The following is a 24,123-nucleotide window of genomic DNA, read 5'->3' as shown; positions in this document are numbered from 1 at the left end:
AATATAAGTATTTTGTTTTGTGAACAATATACACTTATGTTGTTATATCATACACAGCTAGAGATTCGTCAATTTAACGTACATTCCAAAGTTAATTCGATAATATTGGACGTGAATAGTTTATACGAACGAGAACATAACCATGGCAAAAGAACTCTTGCACTTTTTATCTTGACATCCACTTATCCAGCTGACAGAACATTTATCGTAAGACCTTTTGGATGCGTGGAGGCACGTCCGGTTGCACTCCCACGGCGCAGTCGGCTTACATTATGGTCAAAAGGAATCCATATATCTTCGTCATTACCTTTTGACATAGATGGGATGGCGATTATATTTACATAGAATAATATTATTATATAATCTGTGTATGTGTGAAAACTGTGAATCTTGGATAAGACCAAACCCCTTTTACGTCATAAGCCAAATTAAAATTGAACAAAATATGTCTTTTGCTTTGGAGGACTAAGCATAAGCAGCCTCAATCTTGTATTTTGTCAAATGCGTAAAAAGTTGGTTCAAATTTAATAAAATCCAAGTCTTTAGGACATTACGGGTGTCTCAGTGGTTAAAGATGAATTCTAGATCCGTATTCCACATGACATGTTCTGGTTTGATTTATAGTGCTATTGAATCACATGATGGTGGCCGATAAATGTTAAAATGTCTTTTTGAGTCTTCCTTATTCTTAAAGAAGTAAACTACCGTGGCGAAGTCACTAACTTGTCATTTTTAAAAGAACAAAAAAAAAAAAAGTCTTTTGGGTTCGTTGAGGAGAAGGAGATATTTAACTTGGTGTCTAATGGGAAGTAGTCAAGTATTACTAGAATTATGAATTATCAACATTTGTATTTGGAGCCGCCTTTTGTTAATTATAATTAGTGAGTCAAATGTCAGAAAAATCAAAGGCCGTGATTCTAGAACTACATCATGAGAGGCCCGTGAAAACAACATGGTATTGTGACATTTGGTGCTTAATTAAAAGGTTTTTCATATTATTTGCATTTTCAAGTGTTTATGATGTTGAAACTAATGCTAAATTATAAGGTTGTACTAAAATTTTCGAATTATTCTGTATTCAATTTTGGGTTATTTATAGTGTTGAACTAATCCTTCCAACTCAATTAGTACACAAACAGTGTTTTTGATATATAATGACATTTTATATATACTAAAATTCAGTTCAGAATTACTATTCATTAATGTATTTTTGACGAAAATGCTCCTCAACAGTTGGCCATCTCCAATTTCCTTTTGGTATTGCACAATTGAATTACTATTTTGCCACTAGGTTACCCGTATTTATCCTGGCAGCCGAATTGGGACTACTTCGAACATGAATTATGGTTCCATTACGACTTCTCTCTCAGAAACCTCGCCTTCCCTCTCTCATAAATTTTAAACTAAGCTTCACAATAGCCTAGCAACAATAATTTAGTATCGAAGTTGTCATTACAAGATTTGAACAAAAAGCCTCTCGTTACAAGTAAAGATGAATACAACTTAACTGTAGTACTAATAATAAATTGGTTTTTGAGTCGAACCTTAACTGTTTTTATAATATCAGAGCAAGTTCGGCACATACAAAATTAAACTCTTCATGTAATAGGTCGAGCCACTCCACCCATTACAGATTCATTTTGAGATAAAACATCACACATGAGCGACTCACCTAGGCATTCATCGAACTTTTACTTTGTACAATCGAGCTGTTACTTGTTAGTTACATAACCGCTTTTTAACCTTTCCATTGACATTTCATGAAAATGCGTGGGACAACGCATGGAATCCGATTCCAAAAAACTCCATGGTTAAGCACTATGAAACAAAACGGGGACTTTCCACCTAAGATTGGGAATTGAATCGTATTGCCACAATTACAATGAAATGAACGGGTGAATGAGATTGAGAGAGACAGGATAGATCACAGGATCAACCTTGTTCCACAAGGAACCACAACGCAGGCAATTGTCATGGGTTACCGTACAAATTATACCATGAGCAAGAACAGTAAAATTGACTTTGGTGGGGGCCTTAAGATTCTTAGCCAAATCACAATTGTATGGTTCTTTAGGCTTTTAACACTGTGATTATATTCTAAAAACAGTTATACGTTAGTCAGGCGGCATTCAGGTGTTTAGGGCTTAGATTTTTAGGGGCCTGGGTGGTTTTTTAATTTTAATTAAATTTGTTGTATGATATATAAATAAATGTTTACTTATCTCTACTAATTAATAAAACACTCATTGTCAACCAAAATCCTATGAACTTACAAGTTTAACCCTCTAATTAAAATAGAACATGAATAAAAAATATGGGCAGAAATGTAATTTCACACAACCAAATTTTGTTGTTTTTTTTTTCAAAGCTTCACCTACATGTAATCCTAACATATCTTTAATTAAAAATAAAAAATAAAAAAAAAAAATAAACTTCCCACTCTCACATTCTCTATCACTCTTTTCCACTCTCCTTCTAATTCAAAAACAAAAATAAAAAATTTCACACACACTTTATGTGTGCCCATATGCTAGTACTTAAATAAGTACATATTGTATTGGAATACATAAATTGCAAAATTGATTGACATATAGACTATGAAGTATTACAACATATTGAAAATATGGGGAACAAGCATATAATGAGTGTTCATTCAAGTATTAAACAAGTCTCTTACAATTTATTGAAAGAATAAAATGTCGAACGAAAGTTATTTATTTTTTGTTCATGTGAGAGTCGCGACCTAGGCGGATGCCTAAGCAAGTCTAAGTGTCATTTCTTAGTTTACAAACGCTCATGGATTAATTAAGGCGGTGGCCCGCCGCTTAACGCTGCAACGCAAACTTTAAAACAATATATTTAGTGATACGAGAATCAGTCGTGCATAGTTATGTGACCGAATGTCAATCATTAATTTATGTGTTTGTGTTCAAAAATCAAACATACAACGTCACATATAAAAATTAAATACACATCGTCGTTTTATGTAAATCCTTATCTATTGTGTGTCTCATCCATCAAGCGCCTAGGCCCTATGCAATAATTTTGAGAACAGTATATTTAGTGATACAAGCATCGGTCATTCATAATTCTGTGGCTGAATGTCAATCATTGATTTATGTGGTTGTGTTAAAAAATCAAACATACAACGTCATGGAGAAAAACTGAATACACATGGTTGTTTTATGCAAGTCCTTATCATGTGTGTGTCATCCGACACGTACCAAACTCGGAAATGTGTACAAACACGCAACAGAAGGAAAAGTAGAAGGGAACATTGCCTCCCCCTGGAAGGATTAGTGTGGCCCTTCACTTGGTATTGAAGGGAACAAATATGGGCATGTATTTATGCGCATACGGCGTACAGCACGCGGTATAAATTGATTAATTTTAGAAACTATCTAGAAAGCAAGGTAGGTGATGTGGATGAATTGTCACACAATTTAACTTCTCTTCTTCAAACATTTGTTGTTAATTTATTATGGAAGAGGCCATGGCATTGACACGCATGGGACATGGATTCTGATCATGGTTATGAACGTGCATGACTCGTTGAAATACAATCTCAATAGACTAGCAATTTATAATACAAAAATATTGGTATTGTGACGTTTTATGTCAGAAGAAAATGTAGTAATAGTCTCTCAAGTTTAAACTTAATTGGAGAAATAGTACCTTAATTTTAACTCTATTAGAGTAATGATTACTCAACTTTAACCCAATCGTAGCAATGGTCATTCCAACATGACTTATTTGATGGAATTCTAACGGAGTTGATGAAAACGAACATAGATGCACGTTTTGATGAGTTAATGGACAAATGATCATGAAATTTTAGTTGATGGGCTATTACTTCAATTGGGTTAAACCTTGAGAGACCATTGCTACAGTTTTCTCTTTATGTTAATAGTATGAATGCATATGTAAGTTTCTCTTAATATAACATTAGGTGACTGTATACTCGTACAATGTAAGCTGTTATCCAATTAACAAATAATGAAAATGTGTGGCATGCTATGCAATCATGTGAACTTTTTGTATTTTTAAAGAGAAATTTGGAAAAATAATAAAAATGTGTAACTATATATAATTATAGTCATCATTTTAAGTTTATGATAATTATAACTAAAAGTTGATTTGGAAGTATTAATATAAGGAATTGTTATTAGCACTCCAAAAATCTCATTCTACACTTCAAACTTTATATATTAGGAAACAAAAAATACATTTGTGAAGAGTGTAGAATGAGATTTTGAGAGTGTTAATAACATTTCCCTTAATATATCCTTAAAAATGACGTTTCCTAATTAAAATGAAAATGAGGATCGCCTCCCTCTACAGTGTATTCAATTGGGAATTTGAGATATTTTAATGGATTTATAAATCAATGGGCTTTTATGGAGTTCAACTGATTTGTAGGAATTCCATGTAAAATTTTGATTCAATTCCCTATAAATCTCATAGGAGATGTGAGATTTGTAGATGCTTAAAATACACTACAAAATCTCTCTAATTCCCTCCAATTCGTCAACTTTTCCAAATTCTTTAAATTCTAATTCTAATTAAATACACCTGGAATGTTATAAACTTATTTAAAATTATAATTGAATACATCCGAATTTCTAAGGATTTTAATAAACTATCTTAAAATCCTGATTGAATACCCATTGAATTTCAGAGAATCGCTTAAAATCATGATATAATTCCCCTAGATTTATTGAAATAATTTAAATCTCTCGAAATCCCAATTGAATACACCCCCTTAAGCTTGTCTCCTTCTCTAAAAATAAAGATTAGTTCCGCAGTGTTCTTTGACATTGTCATTTTCCTCCTCTTCTTGGTCGTCTATGTCTACATCCCACCGTGCTCGGCACTTGGTTCGCGTGGTCTTTGTGCTTGAGCCTGTCAACGGGTTCCCCGCCATGAAGAAGAGCTATGAACTGCTAAAGGGCAGAGTCGGCTTGCTATTGCAAGTGTGTTTCACCACGTTTGCAAAAATAGAGATGAATTCTTCAAATTGACACCGGATCCTCATTTTCATTTTGTTTTTACTTTGGATTATAACTATCAGAAACTTATAATAGTAGCTATAATTCTATATGGGGTCTAAATTTTAATTATTTTCCAAAATTACTATTTTTAAAATATAATGGCAAAGATAATATTTTTAAAATATATTGTGTGTAATTTTGTATTGTTTGTTCAACAAGAGAGAACAAAGACTCATCCAACTAATGAGGAGCTTTTGGCAAAAAAAAAAAAAAAAAAACTAATGAGGAGAGCCTTGTCCGTCCAGATAAGCGTATCTCATCACACTTCAAAGCAAAACTAAGCATAATTCAGAAGAAAGTGTAATGTTATATAAATAGTAAATTTGTTCACCAAATGACGTGACAGTGTTTAATTAATTTAACTTGAGTGCAGTTTAAACAATATATATTACTAATAATAAATGAGTTCACATATACATTGATGCATCATTTGGTAAACATATTTTACCAATAAATTTGACCAGTCTAGCATCATTGTTTCTTAGTTTTGAGAATTTCACTAGTTGTGTCCATAAATTGGGGAAAAAAATGGAAGAGAAGAAAAGAAGTATTTAGACAAAATGAACCAACCCCAGCCCAAATAGACCCTTAAAACCCCAGTCAACCAACCCAGCCCACTAACTTCGGATTATGTCAAACCAAACCGGCCCAACCCAATAGCCCCTTTTTTTTTTTTTTTTTTTAACAAAAGAGAGGATGAGGAGATGAGCTTAACTTCACAACGAACCAGCAATGTGATTCAAATTCGCATTTGAAGAAAATCGAATCTAAAACCTTTCATTTACAAGTAAAAGAAATATCAGTAGACCGTAGTTCTAAGTGGCACATTCATTTAAATAACCATGTCATCAAACCAATAAAATAATAAAAAATTTAGACTTTAGAAAGACCTCGAAACGTCACCGTTGCGTACCACCTATTTATTGGTTTCCCTCGCACCTTTCGCTCCTTTTTGGCAACGCACCTTTGCCAAAAACATGGCCACGCGATCCTTATGGAGAGCCACGAAGCTCGCGCTGTCGGCAACCGCCCTCATCGGCGGCGGCGCGGCGGCGGCGAATGTCGCCACCTCCGACGACCCCGCCATGACTTACAAGCTCTACACCACTGTTCCCCCACGCCTTGTTCGCGGCGCCATGACAGCCGCTGCCATCGCCTTCGGTAAGTCCCACTCCTCCTCATAACCTCTGCGTTTTCTCCAAGCAATGTCAATTCTAGGGTTTAGGGCTTACAATACGTCGCCGTTTCGAAGTTGTAATCAGTCAATCGAGCATTAATAACTCAGCTTTAGCTTAATTAATCAGATTGGTTAAATTTAAGTGAAAAATCGATTCTAATGGAGTTCTGAAATTGCTTGTACGTAATCAGATTATGAGTATTCACTGTTGGGGCTTCCTGAAGGAAGCAATGAGAGGGAAAAAGCTAAGCATGAAGTTCACCTCAGGTCTGCGCTTAAACTTCAAGAATTGTGCTTCAAAAATGGAGGAATATATATCAAGCTTGGTCAGCATCTCGGGCAGCTGGTAAGCTTTCGAATTCAAATTTGAAACGATCAATCGGAATTTGGAACAGTATGTGTTGATTGAGAGCAATGGGAGCTGATTATTTTTGCGTTAATTCGATTTTGTACAGGAATACTTGGTACCTCAGGAGTATGTCCAGACAATGAGGGAGTCCATGTTGAACAAATGTCCGGTTTCTTCGTATGAACAAGTGTGTGAAGTCATCAAGAAAGAGCTCGGAGATACTCCCGATAAAGTATGTGATATTGGTTGTATGGGTTTATGATTAAGCTCTCGCAAATGCTCAATATTTTATTAGCTTACTTATAGGTTTTGATCATTATTTTCTTTGATGAATGCAGATATTTTCTGAATTTGATCCTGTTCCAATAGCAAGTGCTTCCCTTGCACAAGTCCATATTGCTCGCGATCACAATGGTGAAAAAGTGGCTGTGAAGGTCACCGTTGTCAATTTTATAAGGGTTTTACTGCTAGGTGCAATCAAGTAGTCTTTCGGATTTATTCAAGTTTTAAAACATGCATCTTTCTTATCAGAATTTTCTTTCTTGGCCCAAATAATTTTCAATTTTCAGGTTCAGCACACTCACATGACAGATACTGCAGCTGCGGACTGTGCTACTGTGAACTTTATTGTGAACACCCTGCACGAGATTTTTCCTTCTTTTGATTACAGGTAGTTCTACGAAACCTGTTGTACCTGTTTATTTTCTTGTCTAGTTACTAGTTGATAAGATAATGAACACCATGCTAATCTTGCTGACAAGCATATATGTTATGGTTCTAATTGCTGTATTTTCATTCTTGCTTTCATGAACAGGTGGTTGATTGAGGAGATGCGGGAAAGTTTACCCAAGGTAATTTGTTTCAATTTCTCTAACCCTTGATTGGCTCCTCCATAACCTTGTAGAAATATATGTCTACAATATGTCTAATTGTCTATTAGTAACTTTTATATGTCCATAAAATCTTTTTGGCACAAAATGTTTGTTTCCTTCCATATATGCCACTGTAGCGACAGAAAAACACTTGGAGTTTGGACCTTAGCTTGACGCGTGTAATAATTCTCTATCATACAAATATGTGCTGCCTAGTAGTTTCAACTTTCAATAGATGTGTTGTCATTTGTTTGCATGTGATTGTGGAAATCAGGAACTGGATTTTATAAACGAGGCCAAGAACAGTGAGAAATGCTTGGAAAACTTTCAGAAGTTCTCTCCTCATATTGCAGCTTATGTATATGCGCCAAAGGTGCATTGGAGTTTAAGTACCTCAAAGTTGTTGACCATGGAATATATAGATGGCGCACAAGTAAATGATGTGAAGACCGTCAAAAGACTCGGAATGCGCCCTGATGAAGTTGCAAGACTAGTAAGTCCATGAGTTTCATGTCATGTTTTTACAATCTATGTTAGACAATCATGTTGTAAAAATATTGATTGCCCATTCAAAATTACATACTCTTTCTTCTAAACGATCCCATTGACCATAAGTTGACCACAGAAGTAGGTCCGTAATATGACTGCATATTGATTTGACTGCAAATGAATTAAGATTTTAGGACATTGGAACCACAGCTTTGGGTCTATGGTTTAAGGTTGAAGCTAAAACATAGACCGTCCATAAGGGCTGGTTTTGGATGCCTGTTCCCCTGTGTGATTCATTATTTGATTACATGTTAAGGATATCAAACAATGGACCACAAAAAGGAAAATAACTTATGCTTCATCTCCCTTATAAAGATGTGCAATTTAGTGAGAAAAAAAGAAGTAAGATTGGATGTACTTTTTGCAGGTTAGTGAATCTTTTGCAGAAATGATGTTCAAACACGGGTTTGTGCATTGTGACCCCCATGCTGCCAACTTGTTAGTTCGTCCTCGGCCTGGTAGTGGAAAGAGCTTTCTAGGTGAGAATCTACTTTGTTGTAGAGGCTATCATTTGAGAATTTTTATAGTACTTTTCTTTCTATGGTAACCACAACTAGAAGTAAACCATGACCTAGTTCTATAGTATTATGATACTCCGCTCCATTTGCTTGAGAGCTAGTTGGCCGGTCATCTTCATGATATCTTATCATGCTATGCTTGTGGGTCACAAGGATGATTGTAATGCTGCTGATAAACTGTTTGGTAGTATATTTGTGTATTTCTCAATCATATTTGGGGTCTTCAAGACTCACTGTTGTCCATAAGTTGCCACAAGTTGCTGTGTACTTGTGGTTGTAATAGTAAAGCACAATACATGCAGACCTTCAAGACTCACTTAATTATTTTCCCCAACTTCTCATCTACAGGAAAGAAAGAACCACAATTGATACTTCTAGACCATGGTCTGTATAAAGTTCTTGACTCCGAGACCAGAACTAACTATGCTGCACTATGGAAGGTACACTGTTGCTTTTCTTGAGTTAGTTTTCTTCCATATCGTAGCAACTTACTTTGCCGTGTTCTCTAAGTTATTATGATTGTTGCAGGCGTTGATTTTTTCTGATGCCAATGCAATAAAAGAATATAGTGCAAAATTAGGTGCTGGAGAGGACTTGTATGCATTATTTGCAGGGATTCTTACCATGAGGCCTTGGAATAGGGTCATTGACCCAGCCATTGATCATTTGATTGTACAAGGCACTGAAGCCGACCGTTCAGAACTGCAGGTGAGCTCTTGCAGTTATATAAGAGCTTTCGCCTGATTTATATGCTGTTACTGTGTTGCTGATAAGTTCTTTTGTGTATTGGGACTTTTTTCACTGACAAAAAGCAACTTACTGTGGAGATTTGTACTTGCAAATATGTTCTTTTGTTATGTGATTGATGTTGTTGGTATATAATCATAATTTACTTCTCTCACTGCTTGAATGTCCCTCCGTTTCATTTTCAGATGTATGCTTCTCAGTATTTTTCTCAAATCTCAGAGCTTTTGAGGAGGTTGCCGCGTGAGATTCTTTTAATGCTGAAGACAAATGATTGTTTGCGATCAGTTAGCAATGCTCTGGTATTGCTTTGCTGTTATTTCTTTTGCTGATACCATTGAAAACCTGGTTATAGTAAGATGAGCATGTTTTACTTATACTGCTGTTGAATACACGTAGCATTTTTTGCCTTCTCATAAGCTGTATGTCAAACATCCTTACCATGCACCCATTGAGTTTAACTATATAGCTTTGTAATCATAAATTTGTCAAATTATGTGAGTCAGATTTCAGTTGTTGCAGAAAAATTAACTTAAGCATCTATCCTAAGGGAGCTGTTTTCTAGTTTTTTAATTTTTAATTTTTGAGCTCGACCCTGAAATGCTTCTCAAACAGTTGCAGGTACCTTCTCTTGAGACATTCATGATCATTGGAAGGGTTTCTTCTGAAGCCATCATTGAGGCAAAACTATCACAAAAGAGATCCTTCCTACGTTGGTTGAGTGCTTGGTTAGACAGAATCATATTAGAAGTTCGACTTTTTACAATGCAAGTAGCATTGTGGCTTATACGGGGAAGGAGAGCTTTATCTTGGGAAATCTGAGAAGATACTGCACAAACACAATTTATTTGACTTGCAAACTCAGGAAACCCAAAGTTTGGTGAAACTATAGTTACTTCTTTGTTCGTTACCCAAAAATGGGCATACACATTCTTTGTCTCCATAGATCAAGCCGCTTCATCCTCTGAAAATGGATTGACAGGTGATTTTTTATGGCAACGGAAGGAATAAATGATTTGTACTGTATCTTTTTCGTTTTATACGTAATTATTCTCAATGTCCTCTGGGATCTGATCTATGTTTAGAAACCCTTTGATGGGAGAACTGTATATCGGAAGCAGATTATTTGCTAGAGATATTAGTTATAAACTTATATGCACAGAGAGATTTTAAACTTTTGAACCAATTCTTTCACAAATGAGTTGTACATTACATTGTTATTTGGATAATAAAGCTTCTTGAGTTACTCATATGAGTTATATCTTGACCTCATCCGTATTCTGGTTGTCGAAAAGACACATGAACCAGGTGTTCTATGCAGTGTGCCCAAATCCCTTGCTTCACAACATGCTTCTTCAACGTGAAGGCTCCATGGCAAGGGCTTGATAGGCTGCTGACTGAGGTAAGCCTCTTGAATGCTTCGCATGCATGTGAGTAGTGCTTGGATTTGGCAATGCTAGGATCAGTCGACTTTGCGTGCGCCCAAACTTGGTCATTCATGCCTGTGGAGCCCACAAAGCAGGAACGGCCAGAATCAACGCACATACGTGACTGATCTTAGCACAGTAACAGTCCGCATCCTAATATTGACCATGTCCATTGCTGGAATAAGTTGCTGGTTTTATTTAATTTTCAATGTCCTTGTTATTTAGGAATGGTAACGATAGGGAATGGATGTGAATAAATGCCACTTATGGTAGTAGTTGGTTTATTAATTCCGGTAGGTGTTATTGCCTTATTACCCCCTTTTTCCGATTGTTGTCGACTAAACTTCAACTAAACTATTGTCAATTGCTACTTTTCTTTGCTTATAAATTTTTTGGTTGAGTGAATTATAGACCCTTTTGGGATTGTGAACATCGGCAACAACAAGTGCACTCTTTTGCTTCACCCTTCCATGGAAGTGTAACCTCCAAAGAAAACGACCGCAACCTTGATCGGTCCGTGCTATACTTAGGTCAGTTGGAATTGCTTTGGTAGGAAGCACTTTTCCTTATGTCAGGCACCGCTATAAGGGTTTTTCAGTATCTAAAAGCGTTTTTAGTCATTTCGAAAACATTTGGAAACGTTCCATTTCCAATTTGGACCCTGGTTGTTTCCATCTAACATTTACCTAGCAGAGAAGTACAAGGTCAGTGCCTGGTTGATATCGGACGGTGGGTATTGAAATCTTTGGTTGATTGGCTGGTTGGTGGTTCGTATTTGTTTGAAATTTTATAATACAACTACATACCCAAGTCCCCATCAAAAAACAGATGATAGTAAAGAAGATAAAACAGGTCATAAATGGGAAGGGCTGGATGGTCGGCCAAGTTTGGTGGCCTATTTAGCATTTACCAGCTTCACCTTCTTTTACGTACCTGCGTCAGATTTCTTTTAATTTTCATTGATATGAGATTTATTCTAACTATAAGCGTTTTTTGACAACTAAAATCACTATTGAATGTGTTAGAACTTTAGACGTGTTCCGGCTATTAAAAGCACTTTCTAAAAAAGTATGGGCTATACATTCCTTTTAGTCTCAACTCTAGGAATAAATTTTTTCGCTCTCTTTTTTCGAGACCCGCCTAAAGTTCCAACTAAAAAGGTGAAATGATTTGTCATTATCTCAATTGAAGTACGGATCCATACTTCAACTAGTCCCCGTGTTCCTCGAATGGATCTCTTAGTTGTTGAGAGGGTTGCCCAAAAGCAGTATATAAGGCGTACCCAGTAAAACTTACAAGTAAACCAGATAAAAAGATGGCAACTAGGGTTGCTGTTTCCATGATTATATAGTTTTAAGACATTATAAAGTTTTAAGACCTCGATGGATCTATGATAAGATCATTTATTTACAACGGAATGGTATACAAAGTCAACAGATCTTACTGAATATAAAATATTATGGCTACACAAACCGTTGAAGGTAGTTCTAGATCTGGCCGCCCAAAACGAACTAATGCGGGGAGTTTATTGAAACCATTGAATTTAGAATATGGTAAAGTAGCTCCTGGGTGGGGAAGGGTTTTAGGTGGACGTGCGTTTCAAAAGCATTTGAAGTGCGTTTTGGAAGAAACATTAGTTATATGCTTTTTGCCGGAAGCATTTCAAGTGTTTCTCCTAAACTCACTTGCATTTTTGTTAATAATCAGTTTCAAAAATACTTTTATCAAAAGTGCGTTAAGTTATTTTAAAAGCACTTTTTAATTTAGTTAAAGGCTATATCCTAAAGTGCTGACCTGCCTCTATAAATAATAAGTAGGTGGAATCATATTAACACACTAATTAGCAAACAATGAGAAGCTTTCATCTTAATAATTGTTTGTTTGCAATGCTCTATTTTGAGGTTTGTGTAGTTCTTTTTATAAAAGTCGATCGAGGAGAATGTATGTCTGTTGATTTTCTTCAATTCATCCGATTTGACAACCGAAAATTAAAAAGGTGAATACTAGTCAATTATGAGGGAACTTATCCTCCATTTCTATAATTTTGTGGCATAATGTGAATACTAGTCGATTATTTTCGTGAGAAAACTACGCTAAAAACAATAACGGGAAAAAAATTAGGGAGGGAGAGCTTGAGTTGAAACTTTTTAATTTAAAACTTGGTTAAAAATATTTTATTTTTGGCATTCAGAGTTCTAAATTCAATAATCACCTCGTGAACTTCATTTCAACCACATTACACTGTTACGAGGACTGGAACTGTATTGTAAGTTTCTCTCTATTCAATATTCTTTTTTTGCAAAACGTTATGATTTGGTAATCTTTCAAAAGAGTTAGAAGTGTTTATCGGTTATAAAATACTTCGAGTACTTTTGTAACAAGTATGTAGGCTACTTTTAGCCCATATTTATACAAAACTCATATCCGATCAAGAACCAGGCTTAAATTTAGCCAAAGGTAATCAAAGTCGAACATCGCCACCCACCTCAGCGGCCAATACATTGAATAACCAACCGGGTTCGAAACGATCCCATTGATACCTGCACCTTCCTTAGAAACATAAGCACCCACCAAATGTGTGGCCTCATTACGACACCGGGAAACAACACGAAACACCGTCTTGAGAAGCCAAGATGCCTACACCGATGTGTCTTGACCGGAGATGCCTATTGGAATTAACCAAGGGCTATGTATAGCCTTTCATGACGGGAGATGGCCTGACGGAATTAACCTTGTTCCTCATTCTTTGGTTGTAACTCCGTTCCTCCCCACAACATAATTTACCAAAACGGTTTTGTCATGACTCGTCATGTCGTTACTCCTTTTATATACAAACAATACAACCCCAAATAAAAAACAAAATTACGAGGTACATTGATTGTGACTAGAGATAGACAAAATATCCATGAGTTTGGATAACCGCGGTTACCTGTCCATTTAAAGTTCACGGTTACGGTTATGGGTAACTGTTTAAACAAATAAACAGTTATGGGTATAACTGTTTATCCGTGAAATTTAAATGGACGATTATGGGTATTATCTATGGTTAGAACGGGTATCCATCGGTTATGGGTATGACCCACAGTTATACGGATATCTATTGACCCATTTAACTTAATATATGTAAAAATTAAAAAAATTATTATCGCAAGTGTTCGAAATTATAAATAAAAAAAAAAAAAAAAAAAAAAAAAAAAGACTTGATAGCATAAATGTTTTTTTTTCCAAATTTACCCCTGACAGAACCTACAATTACTCAGGAACTTTGAAAACACAGACACACATACACAAAACAACAAAAAAAATAATAATAAATAAAATAAAAAAATTTAAAAAAAAAAAAAAAAAAAACTAACTGACGGTGGTGGGTGTGAAAAATGAGGCAACACCAAAAGGGATATGCGATAGAAAAAGGCAAAGACAGTGAACGGGTTTGGTTAGGTTCTATAGGGGTAAATTTGGGAAAAAAATATTTACTGTTAGTTGGGCTTTTAATTCAGTCCGTCAGTTTTTTTTATATGGCTTTTAATACATGAAAACATTTACTGTTAGGTTATACGGTTATATAGGTATTACCCGCGGTTATAACGAGTTGATGATAGTTTGCCATTGAATGTGTTCGAAAGTGTTTAGTTTCGGAAAATTTTTCTCCTGTAATTTTCAAGTTGTTAAAAAAAAAACATGTAGACGAGTGAAAAAATAGGTAAATGGGTAAAAAAAAGGATAAACGGGTTTAAAAACGAGTGAACGGATAAATGGTTATGGTTAAATGGGTACACGGTTATGGGTATAGAGGTATAACCGTTTATGCAATTATCCAACGGGTAAACGGCTATGCGGGTATGAACATAAACGGTTATGGGTAAATAACCGTGGTTACCCGCCCGCCATAACCATTGCCCAACCCTAATTGCGACAACCCACTCATTACATGACAGAGATGGATTGTCTGCCCTCTTATTTCTATACTCTCTTTATGCTCTTATGTTTGTGTGGTCACGGTTAAGCCATATCAATATTTTATATTCTTATTACTTTTTGTTTTATTATTTCTATAAAAAAAATTAATATAAAATATTAACGTGATTTAACTGTAACCACACATCACAACATCAGGTATGCAAGAGTATAGAAACGGAGGCAGACAATCCACCTCCTTACATAACATCATTTGCTTGCACCCAGCTGCCCACTAAACCAAACTATTTCAGAGTAAACTCCGAGGTCGTCGTAGTCCTCCTTCTGCTCTCTACTCTTCCGACCAATTCCTCGTATTCTTCCTCCTCTTCTTTAGAGAGAGGGAGAGAGATGGTCGGACCGGCAAGGCCCTTGTTTGTTCTGTTCGGATCCTCCATTGTTCAGATGAGCTACGACGTCGGCGGTTGGGGCGCAATTCTTGCCGATATCTACTCTCGTAGAGTTCTGTTTCTCTCACTCTCCCCACCTGTTTTTTTTTGTTCTTTCTAATTTGGGTCGTCATTTTTCGCTGCGAAAATCAAGAAACAAGTCTAAAGTTGCAATCTTTGGGTTGCTTTTGCTTATTGGGTTTGTGAGTTTTTGTAGGCAGACATACTGGTGCGTGGTTACTTTGGTTGGAATTCACGGCGTGCTGTAAATGTCCTTGATCAAGTCTTTCCCAAGGTAATTGTGCTTTTTTAGCTGAAAAGTTCTTGTCTTTTCAGTATGTGCTTGTCAAGGAAAAGTAATTTAGTGATTTGAACGCGCCTTGTTTAGTCCCGGCACTCGTTGTGAGTGCGAGTGCAGAGAAAAATTCTAAAATATTCGATTTGGAGTGTACGCGGTTAAAAGTGGAGTGCGAAAATCATTATCCTTTAAGAATAATGATAAATCAACAAAATTCTTTGTTAAATGTTGGGTTGGTTTGTGTTGAGGAGTAGATTATCCCGTTCTTTGTATATTAAAGTAATTTAAAATATCGTCTCGTGAAAAGGAACATGTGTGACAAAGACTATACTGCTTGTATAAATGGCATGTTTTTGGGTGTTACTATTATAAGATTGCAAACTTGCAAACTTAGATATTTCATTGTTTATACTTTTATTTGTTTTTTGGGTCAAATATTTATGCTTCAATAAAGTACACAGTGGTCTGACTCCAAGGTTGCATACTTGCATTTCTGTTTTTGTTCTAGGATGCTGCTGTTAAACCTTCTTTGGTGATAGTTTATTTTGGTGGTAATGATTCTATGGGGCCTCATCCATCCGGCCTTGGCCCTCATGTCCCGCTTCCTGAATACGTCGAGAACATGAGAAAGATTGCAATTCATCTGAAGGTAGTTTCTTCATCTATGTTAAGATACATGCCTTTGAATTACTGAACCATCTGTTACATGAATTCCATTTCCCCCATCTGTTGTTTTTCCTAGGCTCCACCGAAATTGTTGTTTGCATTGCTCGGAAGTAAGACATAACGGAATCAACTGTTTATTTAGCATATCACAAGTCTCTAATGCGAATGGAAGCATAAACAAGTAGCCAAATTTGTTTTCAGGAAACGAAAGATGTCGATTTTTGAACACTTGAGAACGATAATTATCCAGAATCATGTATCTTTTTATGTGGTTGAAGTAATTCGATTCTGGTTTTGTTGCATATGTGTTTCCTGTAGGGTCATCCTCATACGAGAGAATATTGTGCTTGCATATCTATGTGAAAATTTTGATGCATTCTAACACGGTATATTTGATGACCAGAGCCTTTCAGATTCAACGAGGATCATCTTTCTTAGTTGTCCTCCAGTGAATGAGGCCGTAATCAATGGAGGGTCAAGGTACTCAGCTGCAACTCTTGTGTTTGTAGTTAACCTTATCATATGTCTATGGCTGTGTCCCTTATATCATTTTTCTCCTCTTTAAAAGCGGCGGGATTTTCAGCGAGATTATAAGAACCAACGAGTTATGCCAACAGTATTCAGAAGCTTGTATAAAGCTGTGCCAGGAAATCAATGTCCCATTTGTTGATCTTTTCACTGCATGTCAGAGAAAAGATGACTGGAGGAATGCTTGTTTTACGTATGTTAACTTGGCCCCTTCACTCTCTCATTTTTGTTAATACCATCTGTTTTGACATTTGTATCATTTAGTTTAAATCATCAATTTCCCTGCCTAATATCTTAGCGTCCTCATGTACCGGATAAGTTATATATATACTTTTGAATCATCATTTGCTCGGTCCCCTGTATACCTTGCGTATAATATTTTAGCTAGTATGGTCATATTGTAATATGTAATGGAGCGATGATTTATATAGACGATTAGCCATAACCTGTACAGTTGATTTGCTATTACAAATTTACACGTTCATGCATCTTGCATTCTTTTCTTGCTACATGTTTGCTTTTCAGCACACATATTCAAGCCCCTCGTTGATTCAGTTGTGAAGATTTTGTTTTTTCAGTTAATAGCTCATACACTATTAAATCCATGTATTCGGGAAGAAAACGCTTAATATCCTCTCCTCGGAGAGGGTTTCCTTCCTCCATCCATCACGAGTAAATGTCTAGATGATTTTTGTCGTATGGTAGTCGTCGGGAACCAATTCAAAGTAGGGATGAAATATCATGATCACCGTTCAGATATCTCTTTGAGATGTATTCCTTCCGCTTTTTCCCGGAGGAGAGTACGGTGTCATTCTGCACCTTTATACCGAACTCCGCCCTTAAAGTAGTTTAGCATTGAAATAAATCTCTCTTAATTGTTTAACGTATCTCCCGCTTATCTGTTTCCAGGGATGGGATTCATTTTTCAGCTGAAGGGAGCAAAGTAGTGGTGGAAGAGATACTCAAGGTACTGAGAGAAGCTGACTGGAAGCCAAGTTTACACTGGAAATCGATGCCGATAGAATTTTCCGAGGATTCACCGTATGATCTCGTTGCTGCTGACGGAAAGACAACGTTAAATCCTTCCGGCTGGACTTATTACAGGGAGATTCAGTGGGACTAGTTTGCAGAAGGGGAATGATTTCCGCACTCTTTCCTTTTCCTCCCGCCTTTAGAATCAATTGACAGCAACAAGTGGAGGCAGAAGGACACAACGGGAGTGCGAAAATCACCACCCTTGCGGAATCGTGTTTCACCGGTGTTCCCACGCCGGAGCTTTGCAATTGAAGGTTGAAGTATGTAATGAAAGAGCCAAAAATAAAAGACGGGTTGGAAGTATTTTGTGCACATTGGTGATGATATTGAGATATTGGAACCATTGGTGAATACTTTGTTATAACTTCTTTTGTTGAAGCATTGTGAAGTTAATAAAAATAGCCCAAAAGATTTATTTAAAACTCAATCGTGAAAATTAAAAACAAAACCCTAATTTCATTTGTCTTTTTAAGAAAATGAAGTCTAAATAAATAAATTTCGGAAAATACACATAATCTCTATAAATAAATTCGTATCTTTCTTGCTTGGGAGCCTCCCGATATTGGATTAAGCAAAATATGGCACATGATTTTCACCTCTCCATACAATTTTGAGCAGCTGCAAAAATACGATGGATTTGGGGTTGCATTTTCGTGATCCTCCGATGTGGATTGGGATGGTGTTGATGGATGATTGTTTTAGGAATGTCCGAGGCTCGGTTTTTCTGTTATGATGTTGTTTTATAGTTTTTTTTTTTTTTTTTTTTGAGCTCAATGTTGTTTCTTAATTTTGTTTGAGTGTTTAATTCCTTATTTTATCAAAAAGAGAGAGGACAGAAATTGTGAAACATTCAACATATATTTTACCATTACCTTAACTCAAACTCTAAAATATTTAAATTGCTCAGTTAGGGTTGAAATAGTAATTTTAACACAAACCCAGTTGTTTTTTTAGTACAACGATATATTTTACATTAAGAAGAGAGGGAGTTCGGCTAAGCCACACTGTGAGCAACCTAATTTGGTATCAAATTCGTCATCCATGAGATTCGAACATAAGACCTCTCACTTACAAGTGAATAGGAATATCACCAGACTATAATACTAAGTGGCACAAACCCACTTGTTACGTTCATTTGTTATTTTATATGTTTTTATTTTTTATTTTAAAAAAAAAAAGAAGAAAAAAAGTCAAAATTTTTTTTGTTTAAAAAAAAAAATCATTTTTGGTTTAACATAAAAAGGTCAATTTGCACGAGAGAGAGGGGATCCTCGCCAGATCCTCCAATCACATTCGTTCATCGTATATTGTACGACCAATTTTTTTCAGGTACCGTTTATATTCAATTTTAAATAAAAAATTTTACAATGATTTCTTACTGCACGATGTACGATGAACGGATGTGATAAAAGAATCCCCAAAATCCTCACAAAGATGATCCGGCGAGGATCCTCATGGAATTTGCACTGCGTGTGCCAAGAGACTAGATAATAAAAGGGTTAAACTCTATTTACTACCCTCATGTTTTATGGTTTTCAACATTTAGTATATCAAGTTTTTTTCATCCCAAAGTCATAACTAAAGTGTTAATTTTGGGACAGTCTCATACATCCGTTAGTCAAATTGTTAGTTCTCCCGTTAAGTGATGGTGTGGCGCCCATGTGGACAATGATTGGGAGCCATGTCATTAAAAAAAAGTCAAATTCATCCGTTAGCCAAACCCAGTTCGTCCCCCCTCCCGGCCCCGCCCCGCATTCCGAATCTGCAACCCAGAAGAAGAAGAAGAAGAAGAAGAAAAAAAAAAAAAAAAAAAAAACCGAATCTGCAGCCCAGAAGAAGAAGAAGAGGAAGAAGAAGGAAGAAGGAGGAAGAAGAAAAAAAGCAGCAACCCAAACCTAGTTTGTCCTCCCCCCCCACCCCCCCCCCCCCCCCGGTGACCCACCTGCCTTCCTCCCCCGCCCCGCGAACCCAGACCATGAACTGGGTTTTTTTTTCTTCCTTTTTCTGGGTTGGCGCGGGACAGGGTTTTTGTTTTTTTTTCCTTCTTCTTCTTCTAGGTTCTTATTCTTGTTCTTGTTCTTTTGGATTGGGAGCACAGGGGGAAGAAGGGATGGGGTTTTTTTATTATTATTTAAATTTAATTAATTTTTTAATGACACGTGGTGTTCTAGTCATTGTCTACCTGGACGCCACGTTATCATTTAACGGGAGAACTAACAGTTTGACTAACGGATGTATGAGACTGTCCCAAAATTAACACTTTAGGTATGACTCTGGGATGAAAAAAACTTGATATACTAAGTGTTAAAAACCACGAAACATAAAGGTAGTAAACATAGTTTAACCCGTAATAAAATGGTAAAGTCTATCAACATTCTACATAATGGTACACCGCATCACACTGGAGCATTTCATATCTCAATATTTTTGAGTTTCCCTCCTTTTTATTTTTTGGATTGTCTTCTTCCCTCCCGTTTAGTTCAGTCTCTCTCTCTCTCTCTCTCTCACTCACTCATCGGCCTCAGATTTCACCCCTGAAACAGAGAGCGAAACAACAACCCAGGTAAATGCTAGTATTTTTAACTCTGTTCTTTATTTCCGCTGCGAATTATGCTCTCTTTTTTATTGGATTTTAGATAATTTTATTTCCGAATATTTGTCTCGCTATGTGAAGCTGTAGATTCATGGGTGGCCTCATCTGATTCTTGCTTTTGAACCTAGCGTTAGTTGGATTTGTATTTTCGACCAACTGGGTATTTGTGGGTTTCGTTTTTTCTTTCAAAATTTTCCGTCTTTTCCTAAATTATCTGTACTTCTTCCATGAAATCAGTAAGATGGGTTTGTTGCTTGTAACGTGTTTGTCAAAATGCTTCAAAGATTTCATATATTGTTGGTATCTGGAATCCTCTCGTTTCGGCAATTGTCGAAATAGGAAATCTTGAATCTGTTGGTTCAATATATCTGTAGAACCCAAATAGGCATTCTAACCCCAAATTTTGGTTTTCAAATACATCCCAAGTACTTATGGCACTGGAATATGGGAAATCCTATTCCTGAGCGGTTCAGATGGTTCAAAGATTTATGCTTTTGCAAAGTCGAAGATCGTTTATTAAACAAGAATGTGGCAATTTTATGCCTATGATTTGTTTGTCATTTTGGGTTTTGGTGGCTCGAGAGATGATAAGATTGGAAGGTTCAATTAGTAAGGTTTTTAAAATTGGTCTTTGTTGCTTCAGGAATCTGTTTTGGAGAAGCAGGGGACGTTACAAGGAAAGTGGGATCTTTCCTGAAAATGGCAAACTACTATGACATTGATGATATTATTATGGAGCAACAGGTTAGTTCCCGTCTCTTCATATCCTTGAAATCTAAATTCCATCTGCTACGTTTATTTAAATTTGTATTCTAAGCATTATTTCTGTTTCCAAGCAGCTCGTCCCGGTTGTTTTCCAGAAAGCAGTAAATGGGGTGGAGATTGATCCTAGTGCTGAAACTGATTATGTAAGTGATCAGAGTGGGTTTGGAGCGGATGGCCCTTGGTTGAAAAGGATGTGTTCTTATATCTTCTTGGGTTTGTATTTCAGGTTGAAGCCGGTTCAAAGGTAGAGCTGCCTTTATGGCTTGCTTATGAGTTACACCTCAAACAAGTAGTAAAGATGAAGGTTCCTGCCTGTTTCAATCACAGGTATTATATCATATTATAAGTTCGTTTAACATTTTTAAATGGCCAATTTGGTTAGGGCTGAGTTTAATGGCCAGTTTGGTTCATTCAACAGTTTCTGGCCATGGTCATTGAGATTCAATTTGTTCTCAGTCTCGAAATCTGATATCCGTACATTTCTTGTCTTTGGTATTCAAGATATTATGTTTATTCGTCATATCTTTGAATGTGCTTAGTTGCCACTGACCAATTACAATTGCTGCCATTCCGTGGGATGTGTTAAATTTTCTGAAAGCATGAAGAACAACTCACGTGATTCAAGTTCAAGTTCAAAACTAGCGATTGCTACTATATATCTAACTCTTGTACATTTTGTTTTTATCAGAACAAAGCTGGAACTTGGGGCTGATGGTGCAGCTGTAGATTTGAGATCTCGATGTCTATACTTCTATGAATTTGGATGCAAGATAGCACCATTGTGAGTCTCTCTCCTACTGATTTCCTGTATACATAATTCGATCGGTATGTTCTCTTGATGTAAGCTATCTTCTAATGGGCATATTTTTAATAAAAATCACTCTTATTGGGGTAGAGGGTTGAGAAATTTCCGGTCATGAACTTAACACTCCCGTAATTTAGATTAGATTAGAACATCACTGGTAAATGTGACTAATATTTTCTTTATTTTGTGCAATCATTTGGATGGACAGGATTGGTGACAGGGACATGGGGTCTTTCCTATTATCTGCATTCAGAACCAGGTACCAGCAAATCCTGGCAAAGGCACATAATGCAGCATTTACGGCACCTTCGAAGTTGTTGAGTTTCTTAACAAAAGAAGAAACCAACTGTAAGATTTATATTACATTTGTTTTTCTTTTTTTGGGTTACGCCGGAGGGAATCGAACGCTTGACCTATGTGTATCTCTTTAGTCAGTTGACACAGAATGTGTTTACAATTGCAGTGTATGAGGCAGCTCAATCCTCAATGGCAGCCTTCAAGAAGTGGCGGATCGGTGGCCCCCGATTCGAAAGAGCTTCTGTTCTTGGGAGGAAGAGGAAATCAACTGACTAGTTGATCCATCTTTTTTCTGAATCGTTGCCTCAGTTTGTAATTTTTCCCGAAATGCATCAGTTCTTATAGTTTTCTCCAAACACCATTTTATAATTTATGAAATTTATTTCGCGGTCGCTAACTCACGACGGGTAGCAATGAATTGTCTTCGAGTTTAATTGTATGTCATGTTTTTGTCAATTTACGAGGTTATTGACATGCAAGGTGAGAAAAGGCATTGTGTTTTATGGGTTTGTTTTTATTTAAAATGATTGAAAGCACATCGTTTTTGTATGAAATTTATTTCACGGTTCCTAACTTACGGCGGGTAGCAATGGATTGTGTTTGAGTTTACTTGTATGTAATGTTTTTGTCAATTTATAAGTTCATTGACATGCAAAATGAGAACAATCATTGTATTTTATGGGTTTGATTTTAAAATAACTGAAAGTTCACCGTTTTTGCATGAATCATGTATTTTTATTAAGAATTAAATTCAAAAGTCATTTTTACGAGAAGCGTTTTTAATAAATTTAAAAATATTTAATGGATTTTATATTCATATAAATTCCAAACTCATTATCTTGCTACCCAAACAGCAATTTTCTCCTTTCAACCTTAATCAAACATACTTCTTCTCCCACGTCAAAGACACAAACATACATCTTCACCCACCATCACCAGAAGAAACCATCATCTTCCACCACCATTAGCCCCCGTCCTTCACCCCTCGTCCGTCGAACCCAGCCCCAGTCCCTCCTCCGTTGAATCCAGTCCAATCCCTCCTCCGACCTCTCTCCTCCGTCTGATTCGCCGTCGAACCCACAACCATCCCCATTCACAGCAGATCTGACCATCGTCGGTCCGACGTAATCATCCCCACTGATGCTCTCGACCTCTCAATTTCCCGCTACAAGTCTCGTGAGTTCGTCTAACTGGAAGGTGACGAGGGTGGGATTTTCTGATGGCAAAGGCAATGGAAGGAAGAAGATGTATGTTTGGATATGGATTTAAAGTGAGCTGGCTGCTGTTTGGGTAGAAAGATAATATGGTTTTGGGTGAGAGTTTAATATGACAGGTGTAAGCATTTTATTGGGCTACATAGGAGAGGCAGTTTACTAGGGGAAAAGAGTCTTCGCCGGATCATTTTCCTGAAAATTTACCTTGTCCCCAAAACGCAAAACAGGAAACAACAAACGACAAAACACAGAACCGACCGGTACGCCCGCATTTTTCACGCACATGACCTCCCGCGATTCATCGTCCGGAGCCGAGTCGAGCATGGACTACTTCAGCCACGAATCACCAACCAAACGCACCGTTCCGGCCACCGCCGTCTTCGATCAAGACGTGGAAGCGGACGATTCGGAGCTGTGGGACCAGTTCAACCGCAGGTTCAGCGAGGTCCAGTCCTTACTGGATCGCAACCGCTCCCTGATCCAGCAGGTCAACGACAACCACCGGTCTCGGGTCGCCGACAACATGGTCAAGAACGTGGCGCTTATCCAGGAGATCAACGGCAACATCTCCAAGGTCGTTTCTCTTTACTCCGACCTCTCATCAAATTTCTCCACCTTCTTCCACCACCACAACGCCGGCAAAAATGCCGAGGACGGCGGTGCCGAGCCCGATAACTAGTGTCGTTTTTCAGTAGAATTTACTCCAATCCCGGCCACTTGAAATTTGAGTTGAATCTAATAAATCCCAGCTAGGTTTTTACAGTGTTATTAGTGTTCTTATTTTTAAAGTTTATTTTCCCCATTTGGTCAATAAATCAGCGAAATATTAACGTGTTTAATTTTATGAATATTTGTTGGCAATTTCTATGAATTTTTTTTTTTGGAACTG

The 24,123-nt window shown here is 36.9% G+C and overlaps 4 protein-coding genes across 5 annotated transcripts; all 4 read left to right on the top strand.

Annotated features, from left to right (window-relative positions):
* The first annotated feature begins 6,016 nt into the window (after positions 1-6,016).
* Positions 6,017-11,215, top strand: LOC137720523 (putative ABC1 protein At2g40090). 2 transcript variants are annotated; one of them, XR_011066532.1, is made up of 13 exons: positions 6,017-6,212; positions 6,420-6,574; positions 6,684-6,809; positions 6,916-7,011; positions 7,147-7,247; positions 7,392-7,428; positions 7,724-7,942; positions 8,366-8,477; positions 8,865-8,956; positions 9,045-9,224; positions 9,449-9,562; positions 9,876-10,242; positions 10,556-11,215. XR_011066532.1 is itself a non-coding variant. In XM_068459605.1 (12 exons), exons 1-12 carry the CDS (start codon positions 6,029-6,031, stop codon positions 10,080-10,082), a joined length of 1,623 nt encoding a protein of 540 aa, XP_068315706.1. In that variant the 5' UTR covers positions 6,017-6,028; the 3' UTR covers positions 10,083-10,541. The 2 variants fall into 2 exon arrangements, 1 of the variants encoding a protein (XP_068315706.1); XM_068459605.1 differs by lacking the exon at positions 10,556-11,215 and having other exon boundaries at positions 9,876-10,541.
* Positions 11,216-14,834: 3,619 nt separating this feature from the next.
* LOC137720825 (GDSL esterase/lipase CPRD49-like) lies at positions 14,835-17,980 on the top strand. The gene is made up of 6 exons (XM_068459931.1): positions 14,835-15,106; positions 15,251-15,328; positions 15,840-15,980; positions 16,401-16,477; positions 16,566-16,718; positions 17,435-17,980. The coding sequence occupies exons 1-6, from the start codon at positions 14,996-14,998 to the stop codon at positions 17,646-17,648; spliced, it is 774 nt and encodes a 257-aa protein (XP_068316032.1). The 5' UTR covers positions 14,835-14,995; the 3' UTR covers positions 17,649-17,980.
* Positions 17,981-19,889: 1,909 nt separating this feature from the next.
* Positions 19,890-22,576, top strand: LOC137721548 (DNA replication complex GINS protein PSF3-like). The gene is made up of 7 exons (XM_068460644.1): positions 19,890-20,123; positions 20,797-20,897; positions 20,993-21,061; positions 21,145-21,245; positions 21,607-21,699; positions 21,932-22,071; positions 22,187-22,576. The coding sequence occupies exons 2-7, from the start codon at positions 20,853-20,855 to the stop codon at positions 22,294-22,296; spliced, it is 558 nt and encodes a 185-aa protein (XP_068316745.1). The 5' UTR covers positions 19,890-20,123; positions 20,797-20,852; the 3' UTR covers positions 22,297-22,576.
* A 310-nt stretch (positions 22,577-22,886) lies between these two features.
* On the top strand, positions 22,887-24,064 carry LOC137720245 (protein EARLY FLOWERING 4-like). Its single transcript, XM_068459285.1, has one exon. The coding sequence runs from the start codon at positions 23,518-23,520 to the stop codon at positions 23,911-23,913; it is 396 nt and encodes a 131-aa protein (XP_068315386.1). The 5' UTR covers positions 22,887-23,517; the 3' UTR covers positions 23,914-24,064.
* The last annotated feature ends 59 nt before the right edge of the window (positions 24,065-24,123 follow it).

Source organism: Pyrus communis, chromosome 16 (genome assembly GCF_963583255.1).
Source record: "Pyrus communis chromosome 16, drPyrComm1.1, whole genome shotgun sequence".
Taxonomy (NCBI): Eukaryota; Viridiplantae; Streptophyta; class Magnoliopsida; order Rosales; family Rosaceae; genus Pyrus; species Pyrus communis.
This window is presented reverse-complemented; position numbering and strand designations above follow the sequence as displayed.

Excerpts from the sequence above, each read along its gene's own strand:
- LOC137720825 (XM_068459931.1), top strand. The coding sequence starts at position 14,996 with ATGGTCGGACCGGCAAGGCCCTTGTTTGTTCTGTTCGGATCCTCCATT. Across the intron at positions 16,478-16,565 it reads GTAATCAATGGAGGGTCAAG|CGGCGGGATTTTCAGCGAGA; the intron begins GTACTCAGCTGC and ends CCTCTTTAAAAG. Across the intron at positions 16,719-17,434 it reads TGGAGGAATGCTTGTTTTAC|GGATGGGATTCATTTTTCAG; the intron begins GTATGTTAACTT and ends ATCTGTTTCCAG.
- LOC137721548 (XM_068460644.1), top strand. The coding sequence starts at position 20,853 with ATGGCAAACTACTATGACATTGATGATATTATTATGGAGCAACAG. Across the intron at positions 20,898-20,992 it reads ATATTATTATGGAGCAACAG|CTCGTCCCGGTTGTTTTCCA; the intron begins GTTAGTTCCCGT and ends GTTTCCAAGCAG. Across the intron at positions 21,062-21,144 it reads CTAGTGCTGAAACTGATTAT|GTTGAAGCCGGTTCAAAGGT; the intron begins GTAAGTGATCAG and ends TTTGTATTTCAG.
- LOC137720523 (XM_068459605.1), top strand. The coding sequence starts at position 6,029 with ATGGCCACGCGATCCTTATGGAGAGCCACGAAGCTCGCGCTGTCGGCA. Across the intron at positions 7,248-7,391 it reads TTTCCTTCTTTTGATTACAG|GTGGTTGATTGAGGAGATGC; the intron begins GTAGTTCTACGA and ends TTTCATGAACAG. Across the intron at positions 7,429-7,723 it reads TGCGGGAAAGTTTACCCAAG|GAACTGGATTTTATAAACGA; the intron begins GTAATTTGTTTC and ends TGTGGAAATCAG.
- LOC137720245 (XM_068459285.1), top strand. The coding sequence starts at position 23,518 with ATGACCTCCCGCGATTCATCGTCCGGAGCCGAGTCGAGCATGGACTAC.